The 18,720-nt window shown below is 54.9% G+C and overlaps 4 protein-coding genes across 4 annotated transcripts; 2 read left to right on the plus strand and 2 right to left on the minus strand.

Moving 5' to 3' along the window:
• Nucleotides 1-4,350: 4,350 nt before the first annotated feature.
• On the minus strand, nt 4,351-6,571 carry COL26b_013823 (uncharacterized protein; the record flags this gene model as incomplete). The annotated part of the gene is made up of 3 exons (XM_053186412.1): nt 4,351-5,788; nt 5,846-6,287; nt 6,358-6,571. The coding sequence occupies 3 exons, from the start codon at nt 6,569-6,571 to the stop codon at nt 4,351-4,353; spliced, it is 2,094 nt and encodes a 697-aa protein (XP_053029647.1).
• Nucleotides 6,572-9,844: 3,273 nt separating this feature from the next.
• On the minus strand, nt 9,845-10,850 carry COL26b_013824 (uncharacterized protein; the record flags this gene model as incomplete). Its single annotated transcript, XM_053186413.1, has 2 exons — nt 9,845-10,544; nt 10,603-10,850. The coding sequence occupies 2 exons, from the start codon at nt 10,848-10,850 to the stop codon at nt 9,845-9,847; spliced, it is 948 nt and encodes a 315-aa protein (XP_053029648.1).
• A 1,057-nt stretch (nt 10,851-11,907) lies between these two features.
• Nucleotides 11,908-12,716, plus strand: COL26b_013825 (uncharacterized protein; the record flags this gene model as incomplete). Its single annotated transcript, XM_053186414.1, has 2 exons — nt 11,908-11,961; nt 12,078-12,716. The coding sequence occupies 2 exons, from the start codon at nt 11,908-11,910 to the stop codon at nt 12,714-12,716; spliced, it is 693 nt and encodes a 230-aa protein (XP_053029649.1).
• Nucleotides 12,717-16,925: 4,209 nt separating this feature from the next.
• Nucleotides 16,926-17,975, plus strand: COL26b_013826 (uncharacterized protein; the record flags this gene model as incomplete). Its single annotated transcript, XM_053186415.1, has 1 exon — nt 16,926-17,975. The coding sequence occupies one exon, from the start codon at nt 16,926-16,928 to the stop codon at nt 17,973-17,975; it is 1,050 nt and encodes a 349-aa protein (XP_053029650.1).
• Between the last annotated feature and the right edge of the window lie 745 nt (nt 17,976-18,720).

Genomic DNA, 18,720 nt, shown 5'->3' on the forward strand with positions numbered 1-18,720 from the left:
CTTCAGGCAGCTGCAATTGAAGGGTACTCGGGGATACTACGCAGGCTCATAGAACTCAACGCGGACCCAAACGCGCTTGGGGCCGAATCATATGGGCGAACGGCCCTCGAGGGGGCTGCTGAACACGGAAGACTAGACGTCGTTCAGATCTTGCTTTCTTCGGGCGTTAAGACCCACGGCAGTGGCCGTCGACAATATGTTCGGGCAATTGCGTATGCACGCCATCATGGGCACCACGCAGTGGCTGAACTGCTGACGTCTCACCGACCATGGGAAGAAGCTGATCAGGAGATTCTTGACGAGAAGGACCTCTTGAATGAAGACCAAAGTCCCCAAAAGATTGCCGAACGACAGCGCGTTTCCAGCGAGTCTGATGATGATTTGGAAAGCTCTGACGAGGTAGTGAGCTTTGACCCGGAGTCGGAGCTCTTTGAGGACGGCCATCAGATACAAGAGGACCCTGGCCCTTTGATAGGGGGCCTTAGAGTCGATGGCGATGTCTCGGAAGTCCAGAGTATGACACACAACGAGCAAGTCAGAGACATATTTGTCGAACAACAGGTACCTACTGGTCACAACGGGCTAGGTTCTGGAAGCAACTATTCTGGTCTATTGATATGCGATCAGGCTATGCAGGATGCCGGGAATGACGAAAGTCTGAGCAATAGAGATCAGGGGCCCATGGGGGACACCATCCCAGATTATGAAGGCAATGAGCTCGAAATACTCACTTCTTTAGTTTACGGCCAGGCGATGCAGAGACTCGGTGATGACGGAAATTCGGGGCTGGTGTTTACGAGTGACACTTTAGGGACGATATTCGATTGGAGTGGAGTGGGGACTGTTGAGAGCTGGGACTCTGTTTCCTGGACTTTAGACTGAATCTACATCACGAGTATTTTCACCTATATAGGCAACGATTATGTGACACGTCCCACTGCATGTAGACTGTGACGTTGTCATGGCGAGGTAGCGGGTGCACTCGCCCCCTTGCCACTCTAATCTGTCCAGTTTATATCACCACTGGCAGTTGATATATGGGATACATCAACTACTTATGTAAGTATATTACCACCTATATGGGCGTTTAAGATCAGAGACAACCTAGAAAGGCGTTTTGATTTCCAAACACTCGAATGTCTATTAATGCAGCTGTATTCTTAGAAACAGTCAGTTCAGAGGTCCATAACACTAACATCAACAGCATGATTGCTGATCCATTCCGCCATATTCACAACCTAAAGGATATTTCCAAATGTTCGGTTTAGCCAGTCGTAGAACAAAACAGCTTGGACGAATGCATGTCGCTGTCATGTAGCTCTGGGGCCCCTTTACGGGGCATAACACGCATTGCGGACTTTCATCAGTCGTGAAGATACTAGGTGTAGAATTAGAGACAGGCGGGATGGAAAAGGTCTACAATGCTTAAAAAGAAGAAGAATCAATTTGGCACACGTAGCATGAAGGGAAAAGTGATACAACATGTGATCATATTCTTCAAAAGTCTCGTTGATCGCTGAATCTTTTCGGCCCACGGTTTTGATGGTTTAACACCGTGACCCACTTTGGCGTCTTTCCACTCACGCTTTGGTGTAGCGAAACTGAATACCGCGCCCAATTGATCGGTGATGGCCGGCATCGGGGACTGGATACCGTGCTTAAGTGATCGGTGGCCACCCCGTTGCCATCTGTCAGCTTGGAATAACCCTGCAGAGTCCTGCAGAGTCCCGCCGCCTGGCTACGTGCTGGCCAATTGAAGAGCGACCGGGAGGGGCCGCACCACGGCACCACGAGAGAGACTCCAGAGATTGGGCGGCGTGCAGGATAAATGCCATGGGTCTACACGTTTCACTCGGTGGGATAGGTGTACTTTTGGGCTGATAAGAGTGTGGTGGGGCAATGCATCTGAGCATGGGAAACAAAGGAATTCCAAGAGATCCACTGAGAGATCAGCCGGAACAGCGTATGGCCTGAGCATTCTCTCGCAACCTCAACCCATCAAGTCACAAACATCGAGTCTCGAATTACCATAAATATTTCATCCTCCGATGTGCCCTCCCAAAAAAAGTGTCTCAATCCTTCAAACATGTAAGTCGCCCTCTTGTTCCTCGGGTCCATCATCGCATTTGCCAAGCGATCCAGTATCTGACACTGACGGCCGCTGTCTTCCCACAGTACTCATCCGCAACCTGCTCGGGACATGCTGATTGCGGTGCAATGCAACCGGAGGCTTCGAATAGAAATATTACAGGGGTTCAAGTGATGAGCGACGAAAAGCTCCAGGATAAAATGTCTCGATACTTCGAATGTGACTTGCCATGGTCGAACGTTGATGTAATGTTGACATTGACGGATGAACAGGGGAAGCCATCTCGGAGGAGCAACATGAAAAAATGAGATGGGCAATCATGGATGGATTCCCTTTTTTTAGGTATGCAATCTTGACTCATGAAGGTCGTCATCTAAAGATGTTATCAGTTGGAAGGCAAGCATATGTAATCTATCTCAGGACTTAGATAAACCTGTTGACTACCTCAGACTTGAATAATACTCAAGATCCAGGTCCTAGAACGCAGTTATAGGTGACGAGTGCTTAGACTCATGAACAGCTGGACGCTTTCTGGGACAAGAACGCATGAGCTCAGGGTGGATAAGCTTTACCTTCTATGCTTATTCCACAACCAATACTTTCTCATTTAGCTACACATAGCTCATGACCAACCAGCGGTACCCATCATGACCCTCCCAGCCAGGACTCATCCCTGCCCCTGCGACTTCAGACTTTGACATTTTCTCAGATGGGACGAGGCTCTGGCGAAAGCGCTCGAAGTACCCTAGATGACAAACATGCTCGAGTGTCGCCAAGAGGCAACTCTGATGTTCAAAGTGCAGTTGCTGTGGGAGTGTGCATTAGTTTCCATAGGGGTAAGAGCATTTATGGATACTCGTTACTGAGCCCTTAGCCAATTGCTGCATGAGGCCGCCCTACACTTCCATGACCACATCTTGTCCAAAGACAGGTTGGCCAATCGCGATCCATGGCGACCCTCCACTCTCTTGAACCCAATCTCCAGACGAGAGGCCTTGGGAATTCCTCAGATTCAACGGATACAGAGCCAGAGGTTCGCCGCAGGACCTGGCTAAATACGACGCGAAAGCGTAGGAAGAAGGCAACGGCAATGGAACATATAAGAGGCGCCAGCAGTGCACAGAGAAATGGGTTGGTTTTCGGACAACTCCTCCATACAACAACCTCAAGTAGCCTCAAGTCACGAGCCCAATTCTTCTAAGACTCCGATCCGCGAGACATCCATACCTAGGTACCTTAGAGATGTCATTGCCAAATGTCACTGTCTCCAAAATGGGGTCCCAGTTCCCAGACCAGTAAGTTGGGTCATGAAGCCCCCATTGGCAACCATAGGTTTCGTAGACTGGCATAGAGTCCGTCTCTAACACCCCTGTCTTAACGCAGCTTCCAGGCTCAACCCTGCCAGGAGCATCCCGACATCACTGTAGCCAACACCAAAAATTCGGATACAAAGGTCACAACAGCTAAAGCAAACATTGATGGGGATTTCAAAGATATGCTGGCCCTGTATTTCGATTCTGATCTGCCCTGGTCTCATGTGGACATGATGTTGAAGGATGCGAAGGGAGAGCCATCCCGGGACGATGGTGAGAAGAAATCACATGAATGATGGCCGATTAACAGGCAATCAACGATGAACGCAGAAGTAAGAAGTACACCCATTCATGTTAAAAACAGAATCCTCCTACTAACGTACATAGATGTTAATGTCTAAGATAAACCATCGTCAATGTGCATACTTCAATGAATATCATTGCACCCATGTCCTTGTCCTGGATTACGTCCTGGATGCCTTGCCAATTTAATGTTCCCCTTCTCAAGTGAGGGTTGCTTTTGTCGGCTCACCAACTGCAAGTGATGGCGCAGGATTTACGCATTTAGCAGAACTAGGCCAGGCTCCTATCTTTCAGGTCTCCACTCGTAAATGCACTGCTACGATGCGACTTCGATTACCAAGGCAACCTACTCCATCTACGAACATCTCAAAAATATGCCTCAACAATACTGACGGATGCGAATCTGGTATAGTACTCTATGCACCAAACCCCCAGGACATGTACCAGAAGGTGGCATAAGTACCTGATTCGGCAGTATGTTCAACAAGCCAAGATACGCTACTGAGGTTTCTGAAATTGGGAATCTCGTCTCCATATTCTGCACCTGATAGTTGCTCATAAAAATACATGAATATCATAGTCGACGGCACCTGCCGTTACCCGTAGTCCCTTACAACCCTTCTGTCCCGTTCTCCAATTCGATACTTAAGACTTGGCATCCGCGGGAGGCGGGCATGTAGCGCCGTCAGGCACCACATTAGTCGCGCCACCAGTAACACCAGTTCCTCCGTAGTAGCACGTGCCAAGATCCTTCTCGCACGGACTATCAGGTCCACGGCAGCAGTATCCGTACGCATTAACATTGAAGTTGTAACAAGCCACCGGCTGAACGGGAGCGGCCGTCGCGGAGGGCAAGGGACCGGCTGTCTCCAGGATGGAGCTGTCACTGCTCGTCGTCGGGGGCGGAGGAGGCACGGTGCTGGTGGCCGGCGGTGCCGTGGTAGGGGCTGCCTTCTTCTTGAGATTGTCGTATACAGCTTGGGGGAAGCCGTCCCGGTCGCCGGGCGTGCCACCTCCCGTGGGAATGGCGGGGAGAGGTGCCTTCGAAGAGCATGGCGTAGCTGATGAGGCGGGTCGCGAGGATGAGGGAGTGGCTGAGGATGGAGGGGCCGAGGTGGGCGGGGCCTCGGGCTCGGAGGTGGGTGGGGCCGAAGTCGGCTGGGCGGAGGGCTGCGCCGAAGGCTCGGCCGGCTTGGTGGGGTTGTTGCCGGGGTCGGGGTTGTCGTTACCGCCGCCGCCACCGCCGCCACCACCCCCGGGAGGAACAACGGGAGGAACGACCGGGGCAATGGGGACGGGCACGGGGACAGGCACGATGGGAATGATGGGTACTCCGCCTTCGTCCGTGGTGGGCGGCGCAGTGGAGTAATAGATGGAGTAAGAAACGCCCGAGGAGGACACCAGGGAAGCCGGCGGCCGCGTGGTGAAGACGGGAGCGTCGCCTGCCGGGCGGGAGGGCGTACCAGCAGGACCGCTGCTCGCCGGACGAGAGGGTGTCGCTGGGTTGTTGGTCGCGGGGCGAGAGGGAGTTCCTGGAGCGTTGCTTCCGGAGCGAGAAGGTGTTCCCGCCGGAGCGTCACTTGCAGAACGAGAAGGTGTTGCAGGCTTGTCAGTCGCAGGGCGAGAAGGCGTTCCTGGAGGCTTGCTTGCAGATCCAGATGGCGTGGCTGGCTTCTCGCTTGCCGAGCGAGAGGGCGTTGCGGGCTTGTTGGTAGCAGGACGAGAGCCGGTTGCGGGGATGTCGTCGACAGGTCCAGAGGGCGTGGCCTCACCAGTGGGTCTTCTTGAAGTCGAGCGGGTGGGTGGACGAGAGCTCGTGGCATTTCTCCTCATTGAGCTCAACGTCGACGCCGGTCCAGCTTGTCTGCGAAGGAATGCTTCATATTCATCCCTCGGACTGTAGCCAGACCTGGCCATGAGGTCCTCCGTTCCTCCTAGAAGCATGTCGGGATTGTCCCTCTTCATGATAGTGCAAGAACCACCAGGCGGCGCGCCACTCTCAGGGTTCGCCATCACTTCCAGGGCGAAGAAGGCCATGTTTTGGGCGTTCTGGATCTTATCCTTGGGCGCAAGTCTCGAACAGCTGAGCGCGATGTGTTAGTGAGGATTTCCAACCAGCCGGGGGGAGTGTCGTTTTTACCATCCTGCATCGTAGCAACCACTGCCATCCTTGTAGGCTGGGTCAGGAACGTCGATGCACCGCCGGTTATCACCCACAAAGGCGGCCAAGTGCTGTACCTCGTGCAGCAGAAAGAAGCCCGCAGAACCCTTGAGCCTTCTATTCTCTTGCCAAAACGCAAGCATCTCCTGGTTCGACACACCCTCGAAGAACTTATCGCACAAGACGATAGAGTGGCCGGACAGTCCTCCGGCACCGTGCTGGTGAGCCCCGGCCACCAACTCGCCCGCGCACATGCTGTTGTCCGCGGCAGCGCACATGTACGTCAGACCGGTGGGGCTGAGGTTATCCATTGTCATGTCGGCGACGCGGTTGTTCGCTCCTGGTGGCTTGAGGTACGTCAACACCGAGTCGTAGTTTGACTGCTTCAGGGTCTTTCGTAAGTCCGCCTTGGAGTTTGTGTCTGTATCGCCGGGTTGTCAGTGTCTTCGTTGTGCCTCGAGACTTCGCACGTGTCATGTGAGCTCTCTTACCACCAAACCACAAGACAAACGCATCAGAGAACTCGGTGTCCGGCTCCGCAAGCACGGCGGATGCGATCGTGGCCAGCGCCTGGGCGTCGTTGACGATCTGCGCCAGCCTGCCGATCTTCGCCTCAGAGCAGCCCCATTCGCTGCCTATCTCTGTGTCGATGACGAAGTAGCCGTCTAACGCTCTTCTGCTCAAGGAGTGTAGCGCCTGGTCCATGGACCGGGCATCACGGGCGGAAAGGCCATGGCCCTTGTGACCAAAGACCGTGGCTGGCCCTGAAGTCAGGACCAGCGACAAAATCGAAACGAATGGAGTGAAAGAACGTAGCATTTCAAAGAATGAATGAGTGTGTGGCCCAGCGGGTGGGGAGCCATTGTGAAAAAAAAAACGTGGGCTGTCAAGGGATTATTTCTATTTGCTTGAAAACTGAGGAAATTACACTGCTTCCGTGGACGCCGTTCGCCGGTAGAAATTCTACATGATAGTAAGCCTTGTGAGGCCTACCGCCTCAGTGACAGGTAGAAGATTAATCAAAGAAGCATCTTTAGCTTCGCCAGAGGTAAATAGAGGTCGAAGGCTCAGCCGGGTTATAATTAGTTCAGACCAGACGGAAAGGAGGGTCTAAAGATCGCCTGAGCGCACTCTGCCGCCCTGAAGTGCCCACTCTTAAGGCGGACGCAATTCAACCATACAACCCGTGGGCCTTGGCGTCGTCTGGTCCTTATCTGGTCATCTGACGAAAGATTGCCGATAGCTAACTAAGAGTTTGACAGCGGCCCCAGTCTGGCCCCCCCGTCCACCCAGTGACGCAGCGAACCGAAGTCGCGCGCGTGTGTGTGCGAGTAATCATGCCGTCGCCATGCGAACCCCCCGCCGACGTCAAATCAAACTCGCAACATGGGCAACCAGGCGTGCCCGATCTTGACTCGCGAGCCCATGGGTGGACGGATACCAGATGCCGAGCATGTCGTACGGCGAGTACCCCGCCGCCCTAGCCAAGCCTCAGCTTGAGTTTGAGAGAAGTTGTTGTCGAAAGGCTGTTGGCCCTTTTTTTGCCTTTCTGGGACGGGGTGGACGTTCTTGCCTAAACGGGGAAAAGGACCCACGGGTCATTATACTTTGGGGGGAAATAAGACAACTTTTGAGACTCTACTGTGGTAAGCGATACGGTTCGTCAGGGGAGTTAGGGCCGCAAAATGTCACAACGCTGGCACCCGCAGAATCCAGAATCACTGCTTCTGTCGTCTGTCGCGGTCGACAAGTGTCTGTATAATGTTTACAGTCTACAAGAAAGGTGGCAGACTGGGGCTGTGTAAGTTGGGCCGGTAATTATGTTCCTGAGAAATTGCTTGCCAAGTGCACCGGCGGGCCGGGAGAAAGCCACAATCGCCGACTTGCTGTGGAAAATGGTGGATCGGCCGCGAGACATTCCATCCCACGTCCCTGCTCGGGGTCCCCCGAGGAAGGTTTCTGAAACCTTGGCCAGCGAGGCCGTCATGCCCTTGCGTTAGTACCTTACAGGTTAGTGTATCCGCCGTGCTGGAAGAAGCTGTTGGCGCGCGCCTTGCGCACTAGATGGTATTGGTTCTAGGGAGGACTGCGTGTCTTTCCAGTACTGGGTATCCCCATCAGGTGCCAATGGACTAAGATATAAAGAGCACCTCAATGTCTTATTCCTCTCGATCTCAGAGATTGCAATTAGCGTGGGAAAGCGCCGGTCCTCGCTGATTAGATCGAACTTCGTCCGCCTTGTACCACGATCCACTGAGACACCCGATCCGATAGCACTTCTAGTGGTTCTCCGTGCATGAGTTACCCAGACAGGAGACCTGCCAGGCCTACTATTATGAAGATGAGTTCTAGCGAAGACCTCGCCAAGCATTCAACCTCACTAGTTGATCACACTTTTTAAGGCCTACTTTGGCCATCCTGATTTGTGTCAGATACAGCAGCCTTTACAACAGACCTGCCGTCCTGAGTGTCCTGTGCGTCAGCATTAGCTGCGGATGGCTCCGTCATTGTTGTTAGCCCTACCATACCTGCCTGGGGCTAATTGCCAGGGCTTTTAAACGTGGTGTACAAATGTTTATTCTGTCCCGTGGTGTAATCCCCATATTCTGCGTCGATCTGAGCAAAGCGCGCCTTTGTAAGTAACCGAGGAAAGTAATGATCAGACAAAGAAGCGTAAGATCTCTTGGGTCATCACCGCATATATTTAGGTTACTCGCTCTCGTGTTCTCTCAGGTTGTCCCTTGCATGCGAGTCTACCCAGCACCCTCGGCTCGGGGGAAGCACCGTCGCGTCGCACCCGAGGTCTGCTGCACTGGCATTTCGGACCCCAAATCCGACAAGGTTCGCCCGAATCCCGTGGGGGCTAATTACCTTAAGCAACACAAAACCGACTCATGAAGACTTGGTATCGATAATGTCCCTATTACGAGGTGGTATTTTCTCAAGATTACCGCTTAAGCATGGCCAGATTTACGGTGGGAGCCAACAAAACCACGCCATGCTGTACGCAATGGCCACCTTATATGGCGGTCGCTAGCGATCTTTCTCAGACAGCATTTAAGGACTCTGAGCCCCCAACTTCGCCCAGATCTGCCTTGGCACCACCCTCCGCGTCTCGTTGCCAGTGTTTTGAGCTATGTCATGCCGCCTTTACAGTTTACGCTCTAGAGCCTGGTCGGCGTCTTAGAAAGGCCCACCTCTCGCCAACTTTCTTCCCGATTACGTACTGGCAGCCCAAAAGCGTCTTGCTAGGGAACTAGTACTTCAAGCCTAGGAAGGACCGAATAACCTACACGGAATAGGGAAGAGACAAAAGCCCGCGAATGACCGGGGGAGGCTTATAAGGTCCTCGTAACCGAGCTGGCTGACACACCCCGGAGTCCTGGCATCTGGCCTCTTGGGACTGGCAATGCGGCGCCTCTCCTCAGGCGGAAGGAAGACCAGCACCGTTCTACTCAAATTATTGCCTCGCTTACGTCCCGATCAATCGTAAGACCTGAAAAACACCGCACACCACCGTGGACCTCCAGAATTCTGGCCTCGTGGAGGTGCAAGTAGGAGGAGGTATTATCCAGCCCCCGCGATTACGTCAAATGCGATACTTGAGGCTCTTGAACGACTTCCGGTGGGATGATGGGGGTTTGAGTCGGTCACCTCACATGAAGTGACAATAGACCCGACAATAGGCAATGGCGTATCTCCAGCGAGAACTACAGACGACAATTTCTATGGATATGGAAAGGTAGCCATCATGGTTCTAGAGCTTGAATCTGTGCGATGGTGGTGGTAGCCAGCTTGCAAGTGACTGAAACAGCACACATGATAGGATGGTATCTCCAAAGACAATCCCCTCCTGGACCCAAACCCGTCCCGGAGCAGCCGACGGCATTATTCCCACAAGATACTTCGACTATCCCTCGTATTAATCCAGGTATACTGCATCCCAGTCAGCCCTCACTCACAAACCATCATCATCACTCAAAGAAAACTCACCTCAACACAGCATGGCTGTCCGTCCCCAACAGTAACAGCCAGCAAATTCGCCTCGCTCATCACAGGCCTCAACCCGAGCCCCTCGAGCCTTTCCCACCACTCCGCAAACTGGCTGATCTTCGGCCCCTTCTCCGGCACGTGGATCTCGATCACAAGCTGCCCGAACGGAACCTCCCATCCCTCCGTCTTGAACTCCTCCAGAAAGGCCTCCAACGTCGGGAACTCGTCGCCTTCAATGTCCATCTTGACTAGGTCCACATAGTCGTGCCCCAACTTCTTCATGATGCTGCTAATAGACCAGAACTGCGTCTTGTCCTTCTCGTCGTAGAAATCGTACCCCGCGACCGCCGCCTTGGAGAGGTGCGCGCGGTGCTCGTACGCGTACCCGTCAAGTCCGCGACCCCACATCTCCACCGTGTCGTCGAACCCCCACACCTCCGCACGCGACGAGCGGTTGAGGAACTCCTCCTCGAACGTGGAGTCGCTCCCGACGCCGAAGCTGTACACTCTCAAGGGCCGCTGCGCCGAGACGCGGTCGGCGGCGTACTTGCTCATCCCGCAAATCCACTTGCCGCCATCGCCGAGCTTACCGACGCGCTGCAGGTCCCAGGGGCAGCTGTACGTCGCGGGGAAGAGGTCCCAGAGCGTGTACCAGAAGCGGAGGGACTCATCTCTAGGTGAGAATCTAGTTCGAATGTTAGTAGGTGTTCAGTGACAAACAATGGGTTGGGTGAAGGGCTGACAGCGTGTCGTCGTAGTCTTGATTCTTTTCCATCCAATCGTGTCGCTGCCGGACGGATCTCAGCCACGAGGCTTCGGAGATGGCGGCGCGAGCGAGTTCGCCGGCGTGCGGATCATTTTGGACGGAAACAAACGTTTTCCACCACACATTCAGGGACGGCGTGAAAAGGTAGAGAAGAGCGACCGGGACGATCAGCGTCAATAAAGACGAACATGCCCACCGGCTCTGAGCCGGGGCCTTAGACGACATGGCGCGAGAGTTTGCGTGTGCGAAACGGGGGACAAGGAATACCAGATGACCTTTTCAACTTTCCAGAAAGATAGTTTCCCGCGCGTGTTCGCAGCTGCGCGCGTCTTGGGGACAGTCCATCGGGAACAATCCCGCTCGGTTCCAAGCTTCTCGCAATTCCGACCACAACCCAGTCAGGGTCCCAAGTTGAGCAGACTCGGATCATCTGATCCCCACAACGACCACTCAAATAAACTTTCAGAAAGAGCACACTGAAACAGCTCCCTTGAAACCATCCGCCGATCCAAATGCACGTCGCGCTGAACTGTCGGCGTGCTGTTCAGTAAGGCAGCCTGTCACGAGTCAGACTCCAGACGATGGCAAAACATCGGACTGCTCCGCCCGTTTTTACGTTGATGCCGTGCATCTCGTATGTTCGTTAAGCTGTGCCACCGTGCCCTTGGAAAACGAAAACAAAGGTTCAACAACGACTGAGATATCGCGGGTTTCTCCACCCGAAGTGACCCTTCAAATATGCAAAGACCTCAGAGGCTGATGTCTCTGATTAATCGAGTCAGGTCAAAGGTGCCTCTTGCACATGGCGCATAAGTGCCGATTTTCCAGACGACCGCTGAAGCAACGACAGCCCACTTGTATCACGCACCCAAGTCTGAGCCATGACCATGGGATATGGATCGTTCGTTCCAATTGTTTGGGAAACTCCCGCCGCCATCTGCTGTAAGCGTCCAAACATGCCGGGCTCTTCCCGGAATTCCCGGAGATATCCAGCATCAAAGAGATGGCCCCGAGGCAAGCCAAGACCTCGCACGCCACGCGTTGTCTGGGGCCAGAGCAGGTTTCGGTCCCAGGAAACAATGCAACGTGCTTCCGAGGATAGAAAAGGAGCGGTCTAGAGGTCGAAATGATCGGCACTTCTCCAGTCGGCCAACCTGAGGCTGGAAGACATGAGTAGAAGTATTTGACTTGCGCCGGCTCCCACCCGTCCCGATCCCAGGAAGCCCTTTGATAAAATCCATTTACTAGAGAAACTCAAAGCACGCACTTCCGTGAAGTCACAATGAAGCTTATTTCAACTCTTGTTGTTCTGGCCAGCGCTGGCGCTGTTGTTGCTGTAAGTTTATGTCGCCACACAACATAATCTCCTGCTCACCTGCATCGAAGGATGGTTTGGCTGGTGCCCAATCCAACCCCCATGACAAACGCACCGAAGGTACTTGGAACCTGCAGCCTAGAAACCTGGAGGCGACCAAGGCGAACCCTCGCTTTGTTCGAGCTGAAGGGACCTGGCACCTGCAGCCGAAGCGATCGGACATCGTCACAGATGACGTTGACGACGACTTGGCCCAGAAGCGGGACCTTGAGGCAACCAAGACAAACCCTCGAGCCAAGAGGGCAGACGGCACCTTCAACTTGGTGCCCCGACAATCAGAGACGAAGCTGGCCGACAAGCGGAACGTGGAGGCAACAAAGACCAACCCTAGGGCTAAGAGGGCTGACGGCACCTTCAACCTGGTACCTCGACAGTCGGAGACGAAGCTCGCGGACAAGCGAGATGTCGAGGCGACGAAGACCAACCCCCGTGTTAGACGAGCTGACGGTACATTCAACCTGGTACCTCGACAATCAGAGACGAAGCTCGCAGACAAGAGGGGCATGGAGGCAACCAAGACCAACCCCCGACAGAAACGCGCGGACGGGACGTTCAACCTTGTGCCTCGCCAATCAGAGACGAAGCTTGCAGACAAGCGGGACGTGGAGGAACGGGCTGAGATAAAGCCCAGCAAGACCAACCCTCGCATCAAGAGAGCCGACGGCACGTGGAACCTTGTGCCTAGGCAGTCGATTACGAAGCAGGCCCAGCCTTAGACGGCTTACACCGAGACGGTGGAGTCATAAAGAAGTCGCAGGGTGGTGGCGAAAACGATTGGGAAGTTGAAATGGACAAAGTCGTTTCCTGCTAGTGAAATTTGAACCTGATCTCGTAAAGACTAGGGCGACCTGCAGCATAGTTTCCAGAAGACGCAAGGCAGACGTTGGGCGTTAACAGGTGTAGAGACCGCGCGTGACACGGCAGTAGTTTGGTACCACGGAACATGATAGCAGAAATGTAGACAATAATGAGTCGAGTTGAAGTCGGCGAGAACGACTTGGCCGAGAACCGCTGATTGAGCCGAACTACCTTCCAGTAACAGCATGGATTCAAAAGTCAAATCGCCAGCATGACGTGCAGCGGGTATGAATGGATGGGTTTCCATGCTCCGAGACAGCGAAGGGTTCCTTGTCCGGATACATAGGCGTGCGCTAGTCGACCAAGCACGGAGCAGCGACCCCGAGGTATCCGCAGGGGGTCCGGACTCGGAGGCAGCCCTGAGGGTGGATTCTTAGCTCCGGCGCGGCGACACAAGACCCTCCCTCCGGACGAGCGATTCTGCCTCGTAAGGCTGAGCAAACGCCACCTCATGTCTGGTTGAGTCCAGAGTCTTCCGCGCGGCTAGAGAAACAGGATATCGGAGTGGTGGAAATGAAGGCCGAGTGAGATTTTGGCGCATACATCGCTATGGACGACGAATTATTCGCGAGCGGCCTCCGGATATGATGTAGAGACGGCCCCCAAATGGGGGCTGAATGGGAGGCACAGGACTTCGTTCGCTGTGTAGGTGTGTGTACGTACTGCCAAGGGCTAGTTCGTAATGGACGACATGGTAGGTGATCCTGCAGCCTTGCGTGCATGAGAGGGCACGGAGGGGTTGCCGTGTCGAGAAGTTCAAGCAGGTATTTCGGGATGCCAATGTGGCGGCGTCATGGCAAACCCAGGTTGGCCATTCAATCCAGCCTGACCATGGGGAAAGGAATGCCGCGTCGAACGCGCAACGGACCGCATGCCTGCGTCTGTGTGTCTGAATGGGATGACGGGTGGCGAGCGGGCGCTAGACCGAGGGCTGCCGCAGTTCTCTAACAAAAGAAAAGAGGCGACTCGACGAAGGATCAGGGCGTGTTTGCAGAAATTGACGCGTCTGGGCCGAGGTGGTTGCTGTTGAGAAGCGAGAAGCGGCGGCCACGAGCCAATGGAATGTCAGCCAGCGGGTAGCAAGACGTGAAAATGGATTCGTTTCTGTCTGCGGCGTAGATGTCGAGGAGGCAGTCGAAACAAATGAGTAATGCAGGGGTCGTCGAGCTGGCGTCAACAGGACTCCGGAGTCCCAGTCCCATCTAGGACTCTTTGGTGTGCGGTCGTTGGTGTGTTGCTGCAGGCAGAAGCCCAAGGGAAGCCGAGGTGAACCTGATCGGGTGACCTTCAGCTGACTTAGTCGTCGAGGTCTGGATTTTCTGTCTGAGGGAAAGAGCGACGGCTGCCTGGTGGTTGCTGCTGCCAGATGAAGCGTGGCATGAGGTACGTACCTTGGGTGCAGCGAGCAGGTGGGGAAAGAGCGGTGTGGGGCACCTTCCAGTGACAGCGACAGCGCCTTCCAATTTTTCCAGTGGTGTTTTGTGTCACCTTCAGAAGCACCAACACCAAAAAAGGAAAGAAACGAGCCGACAACACATCCACGATGCTGCTGCCATGCGACCAGACTGCACCAAAACACCTCACCCATGGACATGCACCCCGCTCTGCCGCTGCTCACGGACGACGCAAACAATCGCAATGATGAAAATTCTAAGCTTCTCCTGCTTCCCGTCTGCGGGAAACAAGGCCTTGGTGCATCGGTTGGTCCGACGGGAAGCAGGCTACGGTGGCTTAGCGGAAGCTCAAGAAGTGTTAGAGATGTGCACAGCCCGGCCACCCGCACACTAACATTTTTCATCGCAATCCTTCGCGCACTCGCTACGCTGGCTGCCCTGCTCGGACGAACAGCATTGGACGATTGCTCGGAATGCTTGTCCAGACGACTGGGTGGCTTGTGGCTTCCCCTTGCAGACACTGCGATCCTTCGACAGGGCCATCAACAAAGAGGCCAACGGCCACGGCACGGCGAGCGTACCCGAGCCTGAAGCCCCTCGTCAAACAAGCCCTCTGACGATGCGTCGCTGCCGCCATGGTACGATCGATTACCTACCAACCTCCATCATGGCCTGCTGCAGCCGATGCAGGTCCACGATGTGGACATGGACGTCACGGGCCCTCGGGGCGGGAGGCTGTGGTTGTTTGTTACCTGCGGAGTCGACCAGCAACGGACAAAGAGCTTGCATGAGCTTCGAGGACAGGACACGGCAAGATGACTCAGGCTTTGCGCGATGCCATTCGCTCATGACCATCGCCAAAGACTCAATTCGCATATTCCGTCGGGGTGTTTGGACGCCAGAGTCGAATGGATTCCTGCGAGAATGGAACCGTCGCGACTCGTGCAAGACGGCGTCTGTCGCTTGTCCGACTGAATCATCGTCAAAGTCAACAATATCGATAAACACTCTATGTCAACCGCGAACACAGACCACAAATGTCACCATGTGCGTGTTTCGATTGCCGCTGTCGCTAGCACGGCCGCCCTCACGGTCATTGTCGCTGTGCTCCACGATTGGACCCGTGGGCCGTGCCTCTCCCCCGGGTCGAATAGATTGACGGCCGGGGGACAACGGCCATGGGTACGATGATGGGCATTGAGGGCTGTGCAGAAAATAGCATCATATCGCCGGAAAATATCGTTTCGCCTTTTTTCAGCCTTCAGCCTTTTCAGTTTGACCTGGGTCCGTCATCTATCAGAGAAGGCTGCGACGGACCACACCACCATTAACAAATGAAGTCCTCTTCACCTTGGTATCCCAACGAGGTTACCGAGACGTCGCCGGGCGCCCGTGGTGGCCGGCCCTGGCCAGCCAGGCCTGACGAGAGACCGCGCCGGCGTCCAGCCAGTCGGTTCTGTCGCCATTGTGCGGTGAACCATCACCACATCAGCCAGAGACACACACACACCACCAAGATTCCCAACGCGACGTACATCTCGACGAACACGACCACACCCACAAGTCCTCATATGCAAGGCCAATACAACGGGGACTCAAGAGACACACGGAGCGGGGTCCCGCGAGAGCTGTCAACCATTCCGGAGTCCTTGGTTCCCTCCATCCTTCTTCGCATTGGCAGCTTACGGGCACCCCCTGCGCCCTCCACCAGAGTCAGTTGGTCGGTGCTAAGCCCCTAGGCCTCCCAGCTGCGAAGGCTGTGAATCGCCAGAGAGAAGTACTGCGCGGCGTCGCAAAACGTGCGAGAGACAAAGAGAAACACCCTCCAACGACTCCCCCTCCCGAACAGAGACCCCCAGTCGTACGAAAAGGGTCTAGTGAAGACTCATCGGCCACTCATTCAGGCAGACGCAGGCAGGGGTTGGATCATGGTGGCATGCATCGCAGGCGCATTACACCTTGTAAGGCCTACAAGGCCTCAATCTCCACCATCCCACGACTTGCGTCTCTAGCTGCTGGCTCTTCCTGCGGTACCTCCGTCCGCTGCCATCGTGGCTGCTGCTGCGGCGTACTTCGTCGACTTTCGACTTTCGGCCCCCCCCGCTCGTACTCACCTTGGAACGCGATATAATTCAGACGCGGTTTCTCCCCAGACCACGCAGTTCTACTTTACTCGAACTATCCACCCAAACGTTTTTACACTTTGACTCTTTCCCACATAGACGAAGAACGCTACCCCAATCTATCCCGGCCCTGTCGATCCACCCGCACCCGTCTAAACTTAGGCAGATACTTTCCAGCCTCTGCTTTCTCGTCTTCGACCTCAGTCATCTGGTATTTAATTCTCCAACAATCACCTGCATAACATCTCGAAGCACCAACCAACTTACACTTTTACTACTCAGACAACCTCCAACCAACAACACTCGTTCTTCAATACAGCCTGTTGGCACCGACACATTGTCCTCCACTCGTGCTCCCGAAGCTCTCTACCTTGACAACACCATCGTGTTGAAGCACAAGTCTCGCCGCTCCGCCAATACTCGGAGCGCACTCCAACAATCTTCCACGTTGACGACCACCGAGAAGCGAGTTCGCTTTGCTACAGAAATCGTCCAACCGGCACCACCCCAGCGCACGCCGCGCACTCATACGTTCCAACCAGACACCACCATGTGCACCACAGACGTCTACACCGACGTCTACCCAGACGGCCGTCGCAGCGAGTACCAAACACCAAACCTCTGCTCCCACTCTCGCAACGGCCGCCTCTGCGGCAACCCAGTCGTCTACAACCACCCGCCCCGCTCCGTCGGCTATCCCACACAAATGGCTAGCTACCCTGCTCAATACCCTCAGCAACTGCCTCCCTCGCCGCCAATGTCCTCACCTCGCGGCCAGTCTGCTGAGTCTCCCCGGCCCCGCACCAGCTCCTCCTCCAGCGACAGGAAGCGTCGAGCATCGGGTATCTACGTCAACGGCCAGAGGGTCCTCGACTTGAACCGCAAGAACCGCTCTCGCGCCGAGCGCATTGTCATTGTCGACTCTCCTCCCACCCCGCGCACACCACCCAAGCAGTTCTCCACGCCTTACACCGCGCCGCCCTCCCCCAACGCTGGCGACGAGCCTCACTTCCGCTACAGCCACGTCCCTCGCGGCTCCCACAATCTCCGCCCCGTCATTGTAGACGAGCGCCCGCGACCTCCCAAGGTTGAGATTGAGGTTATCGACGGCGGCCACCGCCGCCATCGCTCTCAGGACTCTAAGCACAGCCACTCCAGCGCTGAGGACGAGGAGCGCCGACGCCGACGTAAAGATAAGGAGCGCAAGGAACGTGAGGATCGCGAGGAGCGTGAGCGTGCGGCCGAGGAGGCGGAGCGAAGGCAGCGCATTCTCGAGCGCATCGATGCCCAGAACGAGAAGATCTCCCGTCGCCCGGCCGTCCCCGTTCCTCCTGCCCCGTTCAAGCGCTCCTCGACCGGCTACGCCAACGTTCCCTTGTCTTCGGACCAGGAACTTGTTGACGCTGTCCGCCGGTTGGAGATCAACGAGCGCCTCGCTTCTGAGCGTCGTGCCCGCGAGCAGCGCGAGCGCGAGGAGGAGGACGAGGCCCAGCGCCGCCGCTTGATGGAGCGAATGATGCCTCGCCGGAGGGCCACTGTGGGTCCCGGCAGCCGGCGCCACCGGGTCCTCTACGATGATGGTCTGTACCGTTGGGAGTAAACGGTCCAGTCATATTTACCACGCAAATGCTTTTTCTGTTTAGAGATCTTTGCGCGTCTGATATTTTTATGCACATGTATTCTAGATAGCAAGCGTTCTGCCTTTTTTTGTCTTTTTTTTCTTGGTTTACACCTCGGGCAGGGTAACAGGACTTGTCGGGGAGGAATGATCGCCGGGGTAGCGATGGGATGATACCACAGCAATTGGACAGCATACATAGAATCACACAAACAAACAAGCAAAAAAACAAGATGATTCAAACCAAAAAAGACAACCCCATTCTCGCGATTCGGTGACATTCTACGAAAGTCTTCTGTATTGTTGATATAAAAAAACGGTCCTTGTGATCGCTTGGCTATGCATGTCTCACCTGCCTCCCCCTGGTCTCCGGACCTCGAGACACAACCCCCGTACCCGTGGCGTTTTACTGTTCGTTCGTCTGAAGATTTGAGGATGTGGTGGTGGCCGGGTGAGTCAGGACACCACATTGCAGTTTTGAGGGTTTAAGCGAGGGGGACTTTGAAGATTCGCGAGGTGGTGATGGGCCTCGGCAGTGCGAAATTTAGGATTTGGGAGGATATCGCGTTTCTTGATTTTTCGGAGTTCTTTGAGGGGGGCATTTGCTTGGGGAGGGGTTTTGCTTATCGATAGGCGCGGGGTACTTCGTGAGCACGGCGGGGTGATGCTTTGGAGGATGGGGATTGTTGCCTGGTGCTGTTCTTCTTCCCGCGCGACATCGGGACCT

Source organism: Colletotrichum chrysophilum (genome assembly GCF_026319265.1).
Source record: "Colletotrichum chrysophilum strain AFK26 chromosome Unknown scaffold_259, whole genome shotgun sequence".
NCBI classification, from domain to species: domain Eukaryota; kingdom Fungi; phylum Ascomycota; class Sordariomycetes; order Glomerellales; family Glomerellaceae; genus Colletotrichum; species Colletotrichum chrysophilum.